The 13178-nt window shown below is 35.5% G+C and overlaps 1 protein-coding gene across 4 annotated transcripts in view; it reads right to left on the bottom strand.

Annotated features, from left to right (window-relative positions):
• Positions 1-13178, bottom strand: part of LOC310636727 (rapamycin-insensitive companion of mTOR-like) — a 50144-nt gene that overhangs the window by 36789 nt on the left and 177 nt on the right. For 3 of the 4 annotated variants that reach the window (XM_083356797.1, XM_083356799.1, XM_083356800.1), the window contains exons 2-12: positions 10095-10158; positions 8285-8411; positions 7306-7475; positions 6453-6520; positions 6268-6335; positions 4594-4676; positions 3511-3598; positions 2935-3025; positions 2725-2791; positions 2521-2601; positions 1280-1380 (exon numbers count right to left, since the gene is read on the bottom strand). In XM_083356797.1, the coding sequence (XP_083212923.1) occupies positions 1280-1380; positions 2521-2601; positions 2725-2791; positions 2935-3025; positions 3511-3598; positions 4594-4676; positions 6268-6335; positions 6453-6520; positions 7306-7475; positions 8285-8411 (944 nt within the window). In that variant the 5' untranslated portion in view covers positions 10095-10158. Of the gene's footprint in view, positions 1-1279; positions 1381-2520; positions 2602-2724; positions 2792-2934; positions 3026-3510; positions 3599-4593; positions 4677-6267; positions 6336-6452; positions 6521-7305; positions 7476-8284; positions 8412-10094; positions 10159-12986; positions 13010-13178 lie in introns of those variants that run through there. The other variant, XM_083356798.1, reaches the window with a different exon arrangement.

Below are 13178 nucleotides of genomic sequence, written 5' to 3'. Positions count from 1 at the left end.
AGCAATTATATTGCTCTGATATTTATGCAGGTATTGAATGTTTTCATTTGTTTCATTAACAAGTAATTATCAGATACAGATAAGTCCTCAACGTACAACAACAATTGAGCCCAAAATGTCTGTTGTTAAGTGAGTTAGTTAAGTGAATTTTGCGCCATTTTACAACCTTTCTTGCCACGTTATGTGAATCATTTCAGTTGTTAAGTTACTAACATGGTTGTTAATTGAATCTGGCTTCTCCATTGACTTGGGTTGTCAGACTGTCACATAACACAATCCTGCCATAAATATGAGTCGCCAAGCATCTGAATTTTCATCACATGACCATGGGGATGCTGCAACAGTTGTATGAAAAATGGTCATGAGTCACTTTTTTCAGTGCTGTTGTAATTTTGAATGGTCACTAAATGAACAGCTGTAATTTGAAAACTAGCTGTATAAACAAAATTATTTGAATATAATTTACATGTAGTTCTATAATAATTGATTTTGCAAATTTTTGGTTCTTACACCAAGATTTGCTGCAGTGGAAAGGAAATTGTTTAAAAATGAAAATACTATTTAAGGATACAGCATTCAACTTATGTAGTTCTAAGTTTAAGTCATAGAGAAATAGCTTCTGAAAATGTTAACTAATACAATTAAAAATGACAAAACCAAAATACAATCTTGTAAAAAAATTAGCTCACTACCATTAGTCCTCTCTGGACATAAACAGAAAAAAAAGGAAAGAAAAGCAATGACCTTTGAATAAGTGCTGCTTATGTAGAAATATGCCAAATAAACTTAATGAAAGATGTGCTATTTAGACAAATACTGAATATGTTGTTTGCCTCACAGAATATATATTATAAAGTGTTATGAATCGTTGCAAACTTGCATCTAGAGTCTAATTGAAATATAACATGAAAGGAAAACAACTGGCAATTTCAAAACAAGAAGATTATACTTGCTTTCTTTTGAAAATAAAACACAATCTGTCTTAAATCACTGTTTTGGCAAAGGAAATTTTCAGATGAAAATAGTACAGGGAGCAAAATCTGCTGAGCAGTGTTATTTATGCAACTGGTGCTAATGGAAAGCTCTTTGATAGAGCAGGGTCTACCATCAACAGAAAAAAGGAGGAAACTTTCAGTGAGAAGTAATTCTCTCTCTCTCTCTGACTCATCGGTATTCTATTTTGATAAGTAAAATGCGTAAATATGTACTCTGATGTGCATATTTGAATGTATACTTTTATCTTAGTGTATCTAAGCATGTTATTAACATTTATGCTTACAGTCTCTTCTCCTTTACAATGTCAAAAGAAGCTGCCATATTCATTAAAGTTGGTAAGCAGTGTAAATGATGGCTGTGACAATGTGGAAGAATGGTGTTTGCCTGAAAAACAGAAACAGCTTTAGAGGTTTTGAAACAAAGTCCACTGTATTCCACTTACTCACTCCCACCCTCCTGCGAAACCTGTTTTATTTTAATAAAGACTAGAGATTACTTCAAATAATATAATTAATAAAAAACGTTATTTTAAAAAATGGTGGAAAAACTATTGGAAAACACTTTTTCCTAACTGCTTGCTTGCAGCAAAGGAAATAGTCTAGTAGATCTCATGGTAAAGCCATTCACAAAATATTACTTAATTACAGCAGGCAACAAGCAATTGATCAATCCTAATCTAAAAAGGATAACTTGCTGAAATGATGAGAGTAGAGCAGAGGTGTCAAACTTAAAATGTCACATAAAAAGAGCCTTGGTGGAGCAGTGGGCTAATGCCTCCTTAAGTAACACCAGCTGCCTGCAATTAGTGCAGGTTCGCATCCCACCAGGCTCAAGGTTGACTCAGCCTTCCATCCTTCCGAGGTAGGTAAAATGAGGACCCAGATTGTTGGGGGCAATTAAGCTGACTTTGTAATAATGCCGCTTGGGGGTGTGTGTGAAAGCCCTAATAAGCAGGCATATACATAGAATGAAGGCTACTGCTAAGCTTGTAAGCCGCCCTGAGTCTTCGGAGAAGGGCGGGATATAAATGGAATTAAAATAAAATAAATAAATAAAAATAAAATAAATGTGTCGTGACGTATCATGACTTTTCTTTCCATTGCCGGCAATGGGGTAGGCGTGGTTTGACACCCCTGGAGTAGAGGAAGATCTCAAGTTAATAAAAGAAACTTAACTGTGTTGTCTTAAACCAAGAAAAGAGAAAATTTACAGGATCACCAGCAAAAAATTGAAAACAAGAAAGGATTTTGCAGTAAACTGCCCATCTTTTACAGATGAGGCAACTTGGATTTGTACACCTAACCTAGAAAAAGCCTTAGATTTTAAGATGGAAGGGAAAGTTGCTTCTGTTACTATCATTTTTTGCTAATGTAAGACAGCAACTTGAACATGTCTTGGCATCAGTTTTTTTAAATTTTGAACATTATTTCCTTGTCCTTCACTACTGGAAATGAAATCCAAGCCTTAGTGCTTATTTCAAAGTGAAGAGCAGCTAACCAGCAAAAGAAGATAAGTCTCTCTTACCATATGCAAAAGTTCCCCCAGTAAGATAGTTGCTCTGACAGATATATGATCATTGCTGCTTGTGATTACTTCAACTAGACCCTGGAATAATTAAGAAGTAAAATTGTAGATATGTGATGCACATATGACATCCACACTGCTTTACACTGAACAAACTGTACTAAAGAACAGAATTTTTTTTTTTGCAGTTTAATTTGAACTTACTTCTAAGAGTCCATTTCTAATGAAAGCAGAGAGAACCAGGGCCAAGTAATTGTCCATGAGGTCAGGCCTAGGTAAAATGAAAAATAAATAAATTTTAAAAATGACAATCCTTCATACTGACATTTTTTTTTAGAAAAATCTATTTCAAATCTATTTCTTTATCAAAGTGAGGCAAAGCATGTGTATTCTGCTAGGGTAATAGTTAAGTACCTGGATCTGGCTCGGTGAGGTAATATAACTTTAGCTTCTGCAGCTACAAAGCCATCAGAAAGTCTCCAGCTGTCCTGAAAACGGCTTGGATCTACACAAATAAAAATGTGGAAAAATGCTAAGTTTAAAGGTGGACAGCTGAAAACCCTGTAAAATTATTGCATGGCCTTTCTCATGTGGTTTGGCATTATTATTTCTCACTGTTTCCTTAGCAGTTTTTCCTCCTATTCTGCAGTGCTGGGAGAGAGTTCATGCTTGTCTTGCCCACATCATAAAAACCCTTAAGTTTAAAATATTTCATGCATGATAGTGATGATTCAAATATAAATTTTTAAAAGCATTTCATATATTAGCAATTTAGAGAACAAATGATTTCCCTCAGAGGGGCCTTTTACATGTCATAAATAAAATGCTGAAGAGATGTATGCCACGATTAAAGTTTATCAAAGCAAGATTACTGCATAATTACTGCAATTCAGCTACGGTTAAAGTCCCCAATACAGTACCAGATAAAAGGAATGCTCTTCGATCTTCCCAGCAAATACCATGGAGCATTTCCCTGCTTCCAATACTAACCTACACTGAGAAGTGCTTCTATAAATTCTTCTGTCACAACAGGAAGAGGAAGGCGAAATATATCATATAGAACTTCAAGCAAGCCTCGCTGTAACATAAACAGGAATAGGATTACAAAGATCGAGTAGAAATATATTTCTATGAAGCTAATATCAAAAAAATACAACTCAGGCATTAAAAATTATGGACCATCTTCTTCAGGGTAGCTAATATCCTGCTATAATTGCCAAAATGTTACCCGTTTATTAAACATTTACAGCAGGAAACTAGTTTTTAAACAGTGGGCACATTATGAATGTTGAGAACATGTGATGGATGTATTGACACTCTGTCAGGGAATGGGGCTGCCCAATCACAAAATGGCTATCTTGGTGGGACATCTAAAGCAACTACTATTACAAGGATGTGACTTGGCAAATGTGGCTCCTTCTCCCAGGATACTTTGTACCAATCTGATTTATTTTTGTTTTTCTAAAAAGAGGGGAACAGGTAGGCATTCTGCAAAATAAAACATTAGATTGCATACGACGTACATGTTTTAGGAGTCTTTTCTTTTTTTAAAAAAGCCATCTTTTCATAATGTTCTTTCCCAGCCATACGTCTAGATTTAATCAACTGCTTTTATTTTGCTTTACTCTGATTTTTTTATGATTATAATAAATTGCTTTGGGATGTTTTGTAATAGAAGTTCTAGAAAAATATTTGTAATGAATAAAAAATAAACAATCTGCATTGGGCTAAATAATGTATGGCAGGCTGGCAGCTAATGTACAGTATGCCAAAATGAGTAGATTAAGTTTACTGAATATGATGGGAATTCTCATGTTTCCATTAAGTTTTAAAATTCTACTGAACTTTAAACCAAATTGTGATTTATAACCACTTAAAACTTAACGTAAGCAATCGCTAGACATACTGATGGCAATGTCTGGCAGTGCCTTTGACATGTCCTTGTAAAGAATGTACATGCCTAAGAAAATGGATATTATAAATTTCCTAGATTAACATTATTTTGAGAACTGAGCATGGACTGTGAAGAACATTCAAATCTCACAATTCTAACTGCAGAAGTTGAAAACATACCCGTACTTCCATGTTAGGTATACATAACACTCCAATAAGAGATTGGATCCCAGAATTTCCAGGCTTACATAAACTAATTATACCTGAAAACAAAATGAAAGGCATAATTATATAATGGTAGAGTAGCATTCTGTGTTATGTTTTTACATCTGAACACATAAGCAGACACTATTGTTACAGTTTCAGAGTCTGTTAAAGCCCAGAGTCCACTGGAGTTAGGCAGCCAATAAAACCACGCAGGTAATCCTCGACTTACAATCAGTCACCTAGTTTAAAGTAATGATGCACCTCCCTGGTATACTTTCAACCCAGTTCCAAAGTTATGAGACCCACCCCCCTCCAATCATACGGCCACACTTTGGGCACTTGGCAATGGGCCTGCATTGTAGACATTTGCAACATCCCACACTCATAACTATCTTTTACAATGTTTTTGCCCAAATGTCAGCATTTACTTCTGGTTTTTGCAAAACTGGCCCATAGTAAACAATTAGTTTGCTTAACAACCATGGCGTTCACTTAATGACCATTGCAAAAACAGGTCATAAAATCAGATCAGCATTATGGGTGATCCATTTTATGAATGTCACGACTTATGACCATAATGAGCGGGCTTCATTACAATTGTAAGTTGAAGACTACTAAAGTAAAAAAAAAATCAGAAAAAACGTGCCATCAATACCTTTAAACCATCGACTTGTCTAATGCATGTTATTGTTTTTTCTGCACTGAAAGCCAAGCACTTAATTCATCCTTTCTTACCTAAAGAATTTTCCAATCTACATACTACTAAAACTCTGCTCCATGTAACCTTTAACTGGGGGAACCATGGCACCGCAAATGGGTTAATTTACAGAAAGCATTCTAAATCAGAGATCCACAACTCCCGTGGAATTGAAATTTGGTAAATTTTATAAAACATTTTATGACATAAATATTATCACAAAGCAGTTTATTATTTATTTATTTATTTATTTATTGCATTTATATACCGCCCTTTCCCTGAGGACTCAGGGTGGTTTACAGGGAGTTAAAATCAACCATACAAAAGTTAAAAAACCAATTTAAAAAAGATTAAACCAACCCTGTACAATTAAAAACCCCAATTAAAATAAATTTCTCCTCAGCCTGGGCCCGAGAGCTCAAAGAGCCAGGTCTTCAGGCCCCGGCGGAATGATCGGAGGTCGGGGGCAGTCCTCAGCTCCACTGGCAGCTGGTTCCAGAGGGCAGGCGCCCCCACTGAGAAGGCCCTATCCCTGGGTGTCACCCGCCGGCAATCTCTTACCGGCGGGACCCTGAGCAGACCTTCCCTGTGGGAGCGCACTGGGCGAAGGGCATTTGATGCCGGCAGCAGGTGTTCCCTCAAATACCCCGGACCCAGGCCATGTAGGGCTTTATAGGTGATAACCAGCACCTTGAATTTCACCCGGAGGGCAACCGGAAGCCAATGCAGCTCGCATCTATGCTGATGCTTATGCTGTACAATTCACCATGAGCTAAACAGTTTATGACATAATATGGAATGCCATAAAACACTTCCTATGCTGATGTTTGACTATGCTAAACAGTTCAATGTGGGCTATTTTCAAAGCCGAGAGGACACAGGTATATGTGGGTATGTGTGTCTATTATTCTACTTACTAAGTTCAGTTAAAATGAGAACAAATAACCTACCTGCCCATGATCGAAATGCTGCCACAATTCCCATTTTACTAGCAGAAAGCCGTGCTTCTCTGTCCTCTCTGTTAAAAAAAATAAAATAAGTAAAGACTTATTTTTGTTTTTTTAAATGGTATTGTTGTAAACAGCTTATTCCAAATTAGGAATCTGGGAATATCAGAGGATAATTGTGTACTTACTTGAGCTGTCCTTCTGCAGTGTCTGGATTATGCCTGTAGTGAAAATCTGTGTATGGAGCTAAAATCCTCTACAATAAAGAAGATCGGTGTCATTCCTATTACCTTTTCATACTTTACTATCATATTTAAATCTATTTAAATGCTTTTAAAAATAACATCTTCTTTTTCTGTATAATTATCTGTATATTTTGTCAATCAGAAGCTTCTTACTTTTTAATAGAACTGGCAAGATACAGTTGATCTGGGATTTTAACATGAAAATATGTATCTTATCCCTGCATATAAACTCATCTAGTTTCTTATTTTTAAAAGAAATAGTGTTTAGAAAGAAAAGACACTGGGAGATGTTATAAACTAATTTGGTTTATAAATTAGTTTATAAACTAATTTTATAAACTTTATAAATATTAACTAATTTTGAAAAAAGAATAATTTACATAAACATGTGCAAGTATCAAATTTCAGTGTTAATAGATAATATTCTGTTATTAAAAGCCAAAACTTCAAAGCTGTAGTTCAAAGTTGCAACATTGTTGAAAAAATAACTTTATGATTAGTGCTCATACTTATGACTGTCACAGTATGCTATGGTTATGTAATTGCCTTTTGCGCATTTCACAGTTTGCTTCCAACAAACATAGTCAATGGAGAAGCCAGCAGTAAAATCAGACTACATGATATATTCCTTAACAACTATAGAAGTGAGCTAGTAAGTCTATCATGGTCATGTGATGTCTTGCTTAGCAACAAAGTGGCAGCTCCCAATTGTGGTTGCTAAGTGAAAACTACATGTAAATAAGCAATTCAAGGTTAGAACAAATAAGCACATTAATGCAATTATATTTAAAATTACCTCTAATTCCACATCAGCTCGCACATATTGTCGTGTATTTGGATGATTAAGAAGATGTAAAACAGTTGTTATGAGAGCTTCATTTATACGGCTTAATTGGCAATCTATTACATTTTTCAAAATGGTACTTAGACCACCACGGAAAGCAACAATTTCTGGATTTTGAATTGCTGAAAGAGATTATTCCATTTTAAAGAGTATTAAATATTTTAAAATTTTGATAATATTTAATCACATTTCCACAGACAAAAATCTTACATTTAAATGCTAACATTAAATTACTTCTTAAATTCATTTTTCAAAATGTTATAAAATAGTTCTAAATGCCTTAAATCCTTCCAAGATTATGTAATTCATCACCAATCCATACTATACTCCTTAAAGAAACTTTTAGAACTTTTATTTAAGACTCATTTCAAGTTGTTCAAAAACATACATCAGAATAGGTATTTAAGATTTAGCAACAAGTTTAAATTTGTACAATGTGTCTTTCTCCCTGGTTATGTTGCATATGCCATCTATACTGAATATATATATATATATATATATATATATATATATATATATATATATATATATATATATATATATATATATATATATATATGTATGCATGTATATATGTGTGTGTGTATATATATATATATGTATGTATATATACACACAAACACATATATGTATGTATGTGTATTATATATATGTATGTATGTGTATATATATGTATGTATGTATGTATACACACACACACACACACACACACACACACACACAGAGTCATTCTTGAGTATTGTCACCTGGATTATTATACTTGGCACAGAATGCAAATCTAAGTTTATTTCCAAAGACGTATGGGAAGGGGATGCAATCAAAATTACATATATTTGCAATCTATTGTATAGACTGCCCATTCATTCCAAGAGATTGATAATTCTCTCTACTAAATCTCATATTTAACTGAAATAATTTTTAAAATGTTTACCTAATTCACAGATAATAGCAATACACGCTCGAACCATCCTATCCCTCTCTTGAAGGCCATCATTTCCAACAGCTATCAAAGAATTGGTAACTGAACTGGGAAATAATGAAGCATTGACTGTAATCATCTGCAAAGAAACATAGAAAGAAGGAAGTATTTGCTGCATAGATGGCTCAATTAAGGAACAATGCAAAATATTCAATTATTCATAAAACAGTGTTTCACCTTTTGAACATTTTGTTTTGGTATTCTGTTCTTAATCTGTAACATCTTAATTTTTAATTTTATTTTTCAAAAGATAACTGATGTACTACAGCCATACAAAGAAGCAGCCCTAAGAAGGGAAAAAAATTGCTGCTAGAACATCTTCAAGATCTTTTTATTCAATTTACCCACAAAAATATATTCAAAAGCTACCTCATGAACTGCTGAACTGTGCCCCAATAATTTCTCCATCTGAAATGGTCATATAAATAATATCTACGGAAAAGCTAGGAGTATGAGACCATTATACAGCTCCAAATGTGAACCTAGAAGTCCTGTCTGCCCAGTTAAAAATAAGTGATTTAGTTAGAGGCCAATTTGATTAATTTTCTTAGATGGAATTTTAAACCATGGACATCAATAAGGTAACAAAGTAGAATGGTACATTTTGAACCAGAGTTTAAATGCAGCTAATCATGTCCCAACTTCCAATAAGCTTTTTCCAATTCCTAAAGTGACCGTAACATTTGGTACACAGCTGATCAATGTTAAGTAGACTCTCAAAAAGTGGGCCTGAATATTACAGAGTCCTTGAGTTATTATATTTATCCACTAGAAGCTCCACATAGCAGAAAATGGACCTAAATGATACTTTATGCTTCTTTTATGTGATATTTCTTCATCCTATCTTAAGCTTTTCTTGAAAGTCCATTGACTTTGATTGGTTTTGGAAAGTCATGGGAACTACATGGAGTATGCTGGTACAAGGTGCAGTAGCACAAGAAGTTTTTTTGGGCCCACACATGTTGCATCATTCCTTCCCGAGCTGCACTGGCTGTCAGTTCGCTTCCAGATGCAGTTCCAGGTGTTGATTATGACATTTAAAGCCCTCTATGGCATAAGTTCAGATTATCTGATGAGCCATCTTGCCCCACTAAGCCAAGCCCACCCTACTTAAGCCGGCAGAGGCAGCCTGCTGAGGATCCCATGAGTCACGGAACTCCAATTGATAAGATCAGGAGAACAGCCTTCTCTGCTATACCACCAGCACTCTGGGACATGCCGGGCGGGATGAGATTTGTCTTTATCCCCCTATCCTTCCGCAAGGACTTGAAGACCTAGCTCTGCCAGTTGGCCTGGGGACCAAATGGGAGAATAAATCACTGAAGTTGGTTGCTGGACTAACTTGCTCACCCCACCTTCCTCCTCCCATACTACTCATCTTTTAAATCTCATATTATTGTACTTCCACTGCTTATTTTTATTGTTTCATTCATTTACTATCGTTATTTTTACATGTTTATCATTTTTCCCCATTTTATTGTTGTAAGCTGCCCAAAGTAGCCCCATGATGAGATGGGTGGCAATAAATTTAGCAAATAGGTCAGAACTGTGACCACAGATAAGGGAGGTAACCAAACAGTTATATTTATTTATATATTTGTTTTGTACTTGTAATCTTGTTTATACAATGTTAACTGAATTTCATTACCAGCACTGTTTTCTACATCAAATAGTCAAGCTATTTGCAATATTATTTTAGTCATATAAAACGTGAGATGTATAATTAGTAAATAACCATATTATATTGTGAGTTTTCACATACCTTTCTGACTAAACGAAGTGCTTGTGTTCGTTCTACTTCATTACTTTGCTGTATATCTATGCATCTAAAATTAAATACATATATATTTATGTACTTAGATTTTTAACTATCTATAAAACATGGTTTATTTTTTAAATGTTTGATGTATTAGTTCCTTGTATTTGGGATTCAGACATTAACATTCAGTATTATTGGATCCAGAATTTGCCTCTCAATACACAAAGGCTTCCTTCCTTCCTTCTCTAAAAGTTGATCTGTAGAATACTTCTGATGGAAAAATAGTACAGGTGACATTTTACTACTCCTCTTGAAAATCTACTTCCAAAAGATTAGCAGGAAGAAGTGGAATCTTCTAGTACATGGGTGGGAATTGCATAGGGGTAGCATAGGGAAGAAAGAATCAGCAAGTACTATGTTTTTCACTTCCTCTCAAAGTAAAGGTAGAGCACTACTAGTGTCTAAAAATGCTCAAATCAACCCAAAATTATTTTACCGATTATAAGATCCAACTTCTAAACATTACTGTGGTAAAATAATCCAAATAGATAATCCTTGATTTATGACAAGGATTTATTGCGGTTGGGATATCAATTAAGCAAGATGCCCACATGACCGCTCCACTCAACAACCACACTCTTAGCTCTCTGTTGTGGATCATTAGGCAGACAAAACGAAAGAGTTGTCTGCCACAGGCAGGAAAGCAATTCCCTTCCATGTGCAGAAGGGAACTCCTGCAATGGGGCTCAGATCTTTAGCAATAGCACTTATATACTGTTTCATAGACCTTTACAGCCCTCTCTAAGCAGTTTACAGAGTCAGCATATTGCGCCCAACAATTCAAGTACCACGGGCGTTCCCTTCCCCTCCATGTGGAAGAGAATGCCTGTGATTGGCTGGAGAAACAAAACTCGGATCTATGGAATGCATTTCTCTAGTCCCTCTTCTCATTCACAGAAGGAAACTCCTGCAGCAGGTTGCAGAAACAATGATCAGATCTGAAGATCTGAGTTTCATTTCTGCAGCCCAATGGATTTCCATCTACCCACCCTGCAGTGCATGGAGGGGAAGAGGAATGCTTAGACAGGTGACAGCAGCTTGCAACCTTCCCTGCTGGCTTCCCTACTGACTTTCTGGGGAGATCATTAGAAAAAATTTGGACAAAATATTATTGGGACCGGACTCTAAACAAATAAGGAATTTTTATAAATTACTTTTGGGATATAAGCTGTTTGAAGAGCAAGTGAAAGACCCCATGTTGATCTGGGCTAACAATTTAGGACATAACATCGACCTAGATACTTGGCAAACAATTTGGGATAGGAATAAAAGGATAACACTGGCCTCATCGTATAAAGAAAATTTATTTAAAATGTTTTACCGATGGCATCTCCCCCCAGCCCGCTTAGCAAAAATGTACACAACAGTATCTCCCAAATGTTGGAAGTGTTCTGAAGAGATAGGCACATACTTCCACACGTGGTGGTCTTGCAGTAAAACACAAAAATTTTGGAGAATGATTTGGATTTGGCTGAAAGAAATATTGAAACAAGATCTGGAGTTTAGTCCAGAACTTTTCTTGTTGGGAATCACGAAAGAGAAATATCCTAAAGATGTGCTATACTTAACGATCCATATTATCACAGCAGCTAGAATATCATTTGCGCAAAAATGGAAAAAGAATGAGATCCCAGGACAAAAAGAGGTTATTAGGAAAATTTGGGATTGCGCTGAAATGGACAGATTAACTTTGGAATTAAAGAATAAAGATCAATCAGACTATTATAGAATTTGGAACAAATTGTATCTTTGGATGGATAAAAAGAAAGGTCTCTATTAGGTTTTACAGACTAGCTCACTGTTTTAATTATTGTGGTATTTCACCGATTTGTAATCTAAGTGTATTTAAGTGTATTTTTGATGTACATATATACATGTATATATATATATATTTAAACATTGTAGACAAAAAGGTTTGTCAGCTCGCTGGTACTGTGTCCAATGTTTTTAAATAATAAATTTAATAAAAAAAAAAAAAAAGAAAAAAGAAAAATGTTTCATCCTTTACAACAGGTGAAACACCAGAGCATTTTTAAAAATGCAAATATGTGTTTGTGTGTATGTACACACACACACACACAAACATTAAAGCGAACTATCAAGTAGTTTAATTAAAACCACATATTTCCTCTCCCCTATTACTTATATGCCACTGAATAAAAATATTCATCCAAAAAAAAAAAAAGAAAAAAATTCAAATGGCAATCACACAAGTGTGAACAGGTTACCAAGCACCCAGAACACAATCATGGGAAAGGAAAGGCAACGTTTTATGATGGGCAGAAGTGCTTTACAGATCATGAAGCACCCTTTCCAAGCTATCTTAACTTCAAACAGTTGTTAAACAACCAGTCATAAGTCAAAGATGACCTACATTTGCCTCAAAGCCTCCATCATGAACTGCTCCAGGCCGTTCCCTTATAAATGACTGTAGCATTATTGCTGCAAATCATAGTATCAACAAGATAATATCATAAGAAGAAACAACCCAAGAATTACAAAATATGCAGCAGGCTCTGTAGCTGCTTTTATTAAACTAATATGTGGCTAGTGTGCCCAAATACTTTTGTTTTCTTATGTGACTGAAAGCAGAATTTCTGTAAATATGTGAATCCTGTACAAACACTGAATATGCATAAAGCAGTGGTTACTAACAATTTTGGCATCGGGAACCAATTTTGTGAAAGACAATTTTTCCACGGATCATGGGGGACGGGGGAGAGGCGCACACGATCTATATCCCTCGCACGCGCAGTTTACAGTGACACGGAGCTGAGGTGGTGATACTAGTGCTGGGGAGCGGCTGCAAATACAGATGAAGGTTTGCTCGCTCACCTCCAGCTGTGCACCCGAGTTCCTAACAGGCCACAGACCAGTACCAGTCCATGGCCCGGGGACCCCTGACATAAAGGATGGGATCATGATTCTTGTTGGAGGAGGATCAAGCTACAAATTTAATAATAGAAATGGACAGCTGATGGGTCATATAAACAACAGATACTTATGGAAAATCCAAGCAGTTCCAAA

Source organism: Vipera ursinii (genome assembly GCF_947247035.1).
Source record: "Vipera ursinii genome assembly, chromosome: 2".
Taxonomy (NCBI): Eukaryota; Metazoa; Chordata; class Lepidosauria; order Squamata; family Viperidae; genus Vipera; species Vipera ursinii.
The sequence above is the reverse complement of the archived record's forward strand: the minus strand, read 5'-3'. Positions and strand labels throughout refer to the sequence as shown.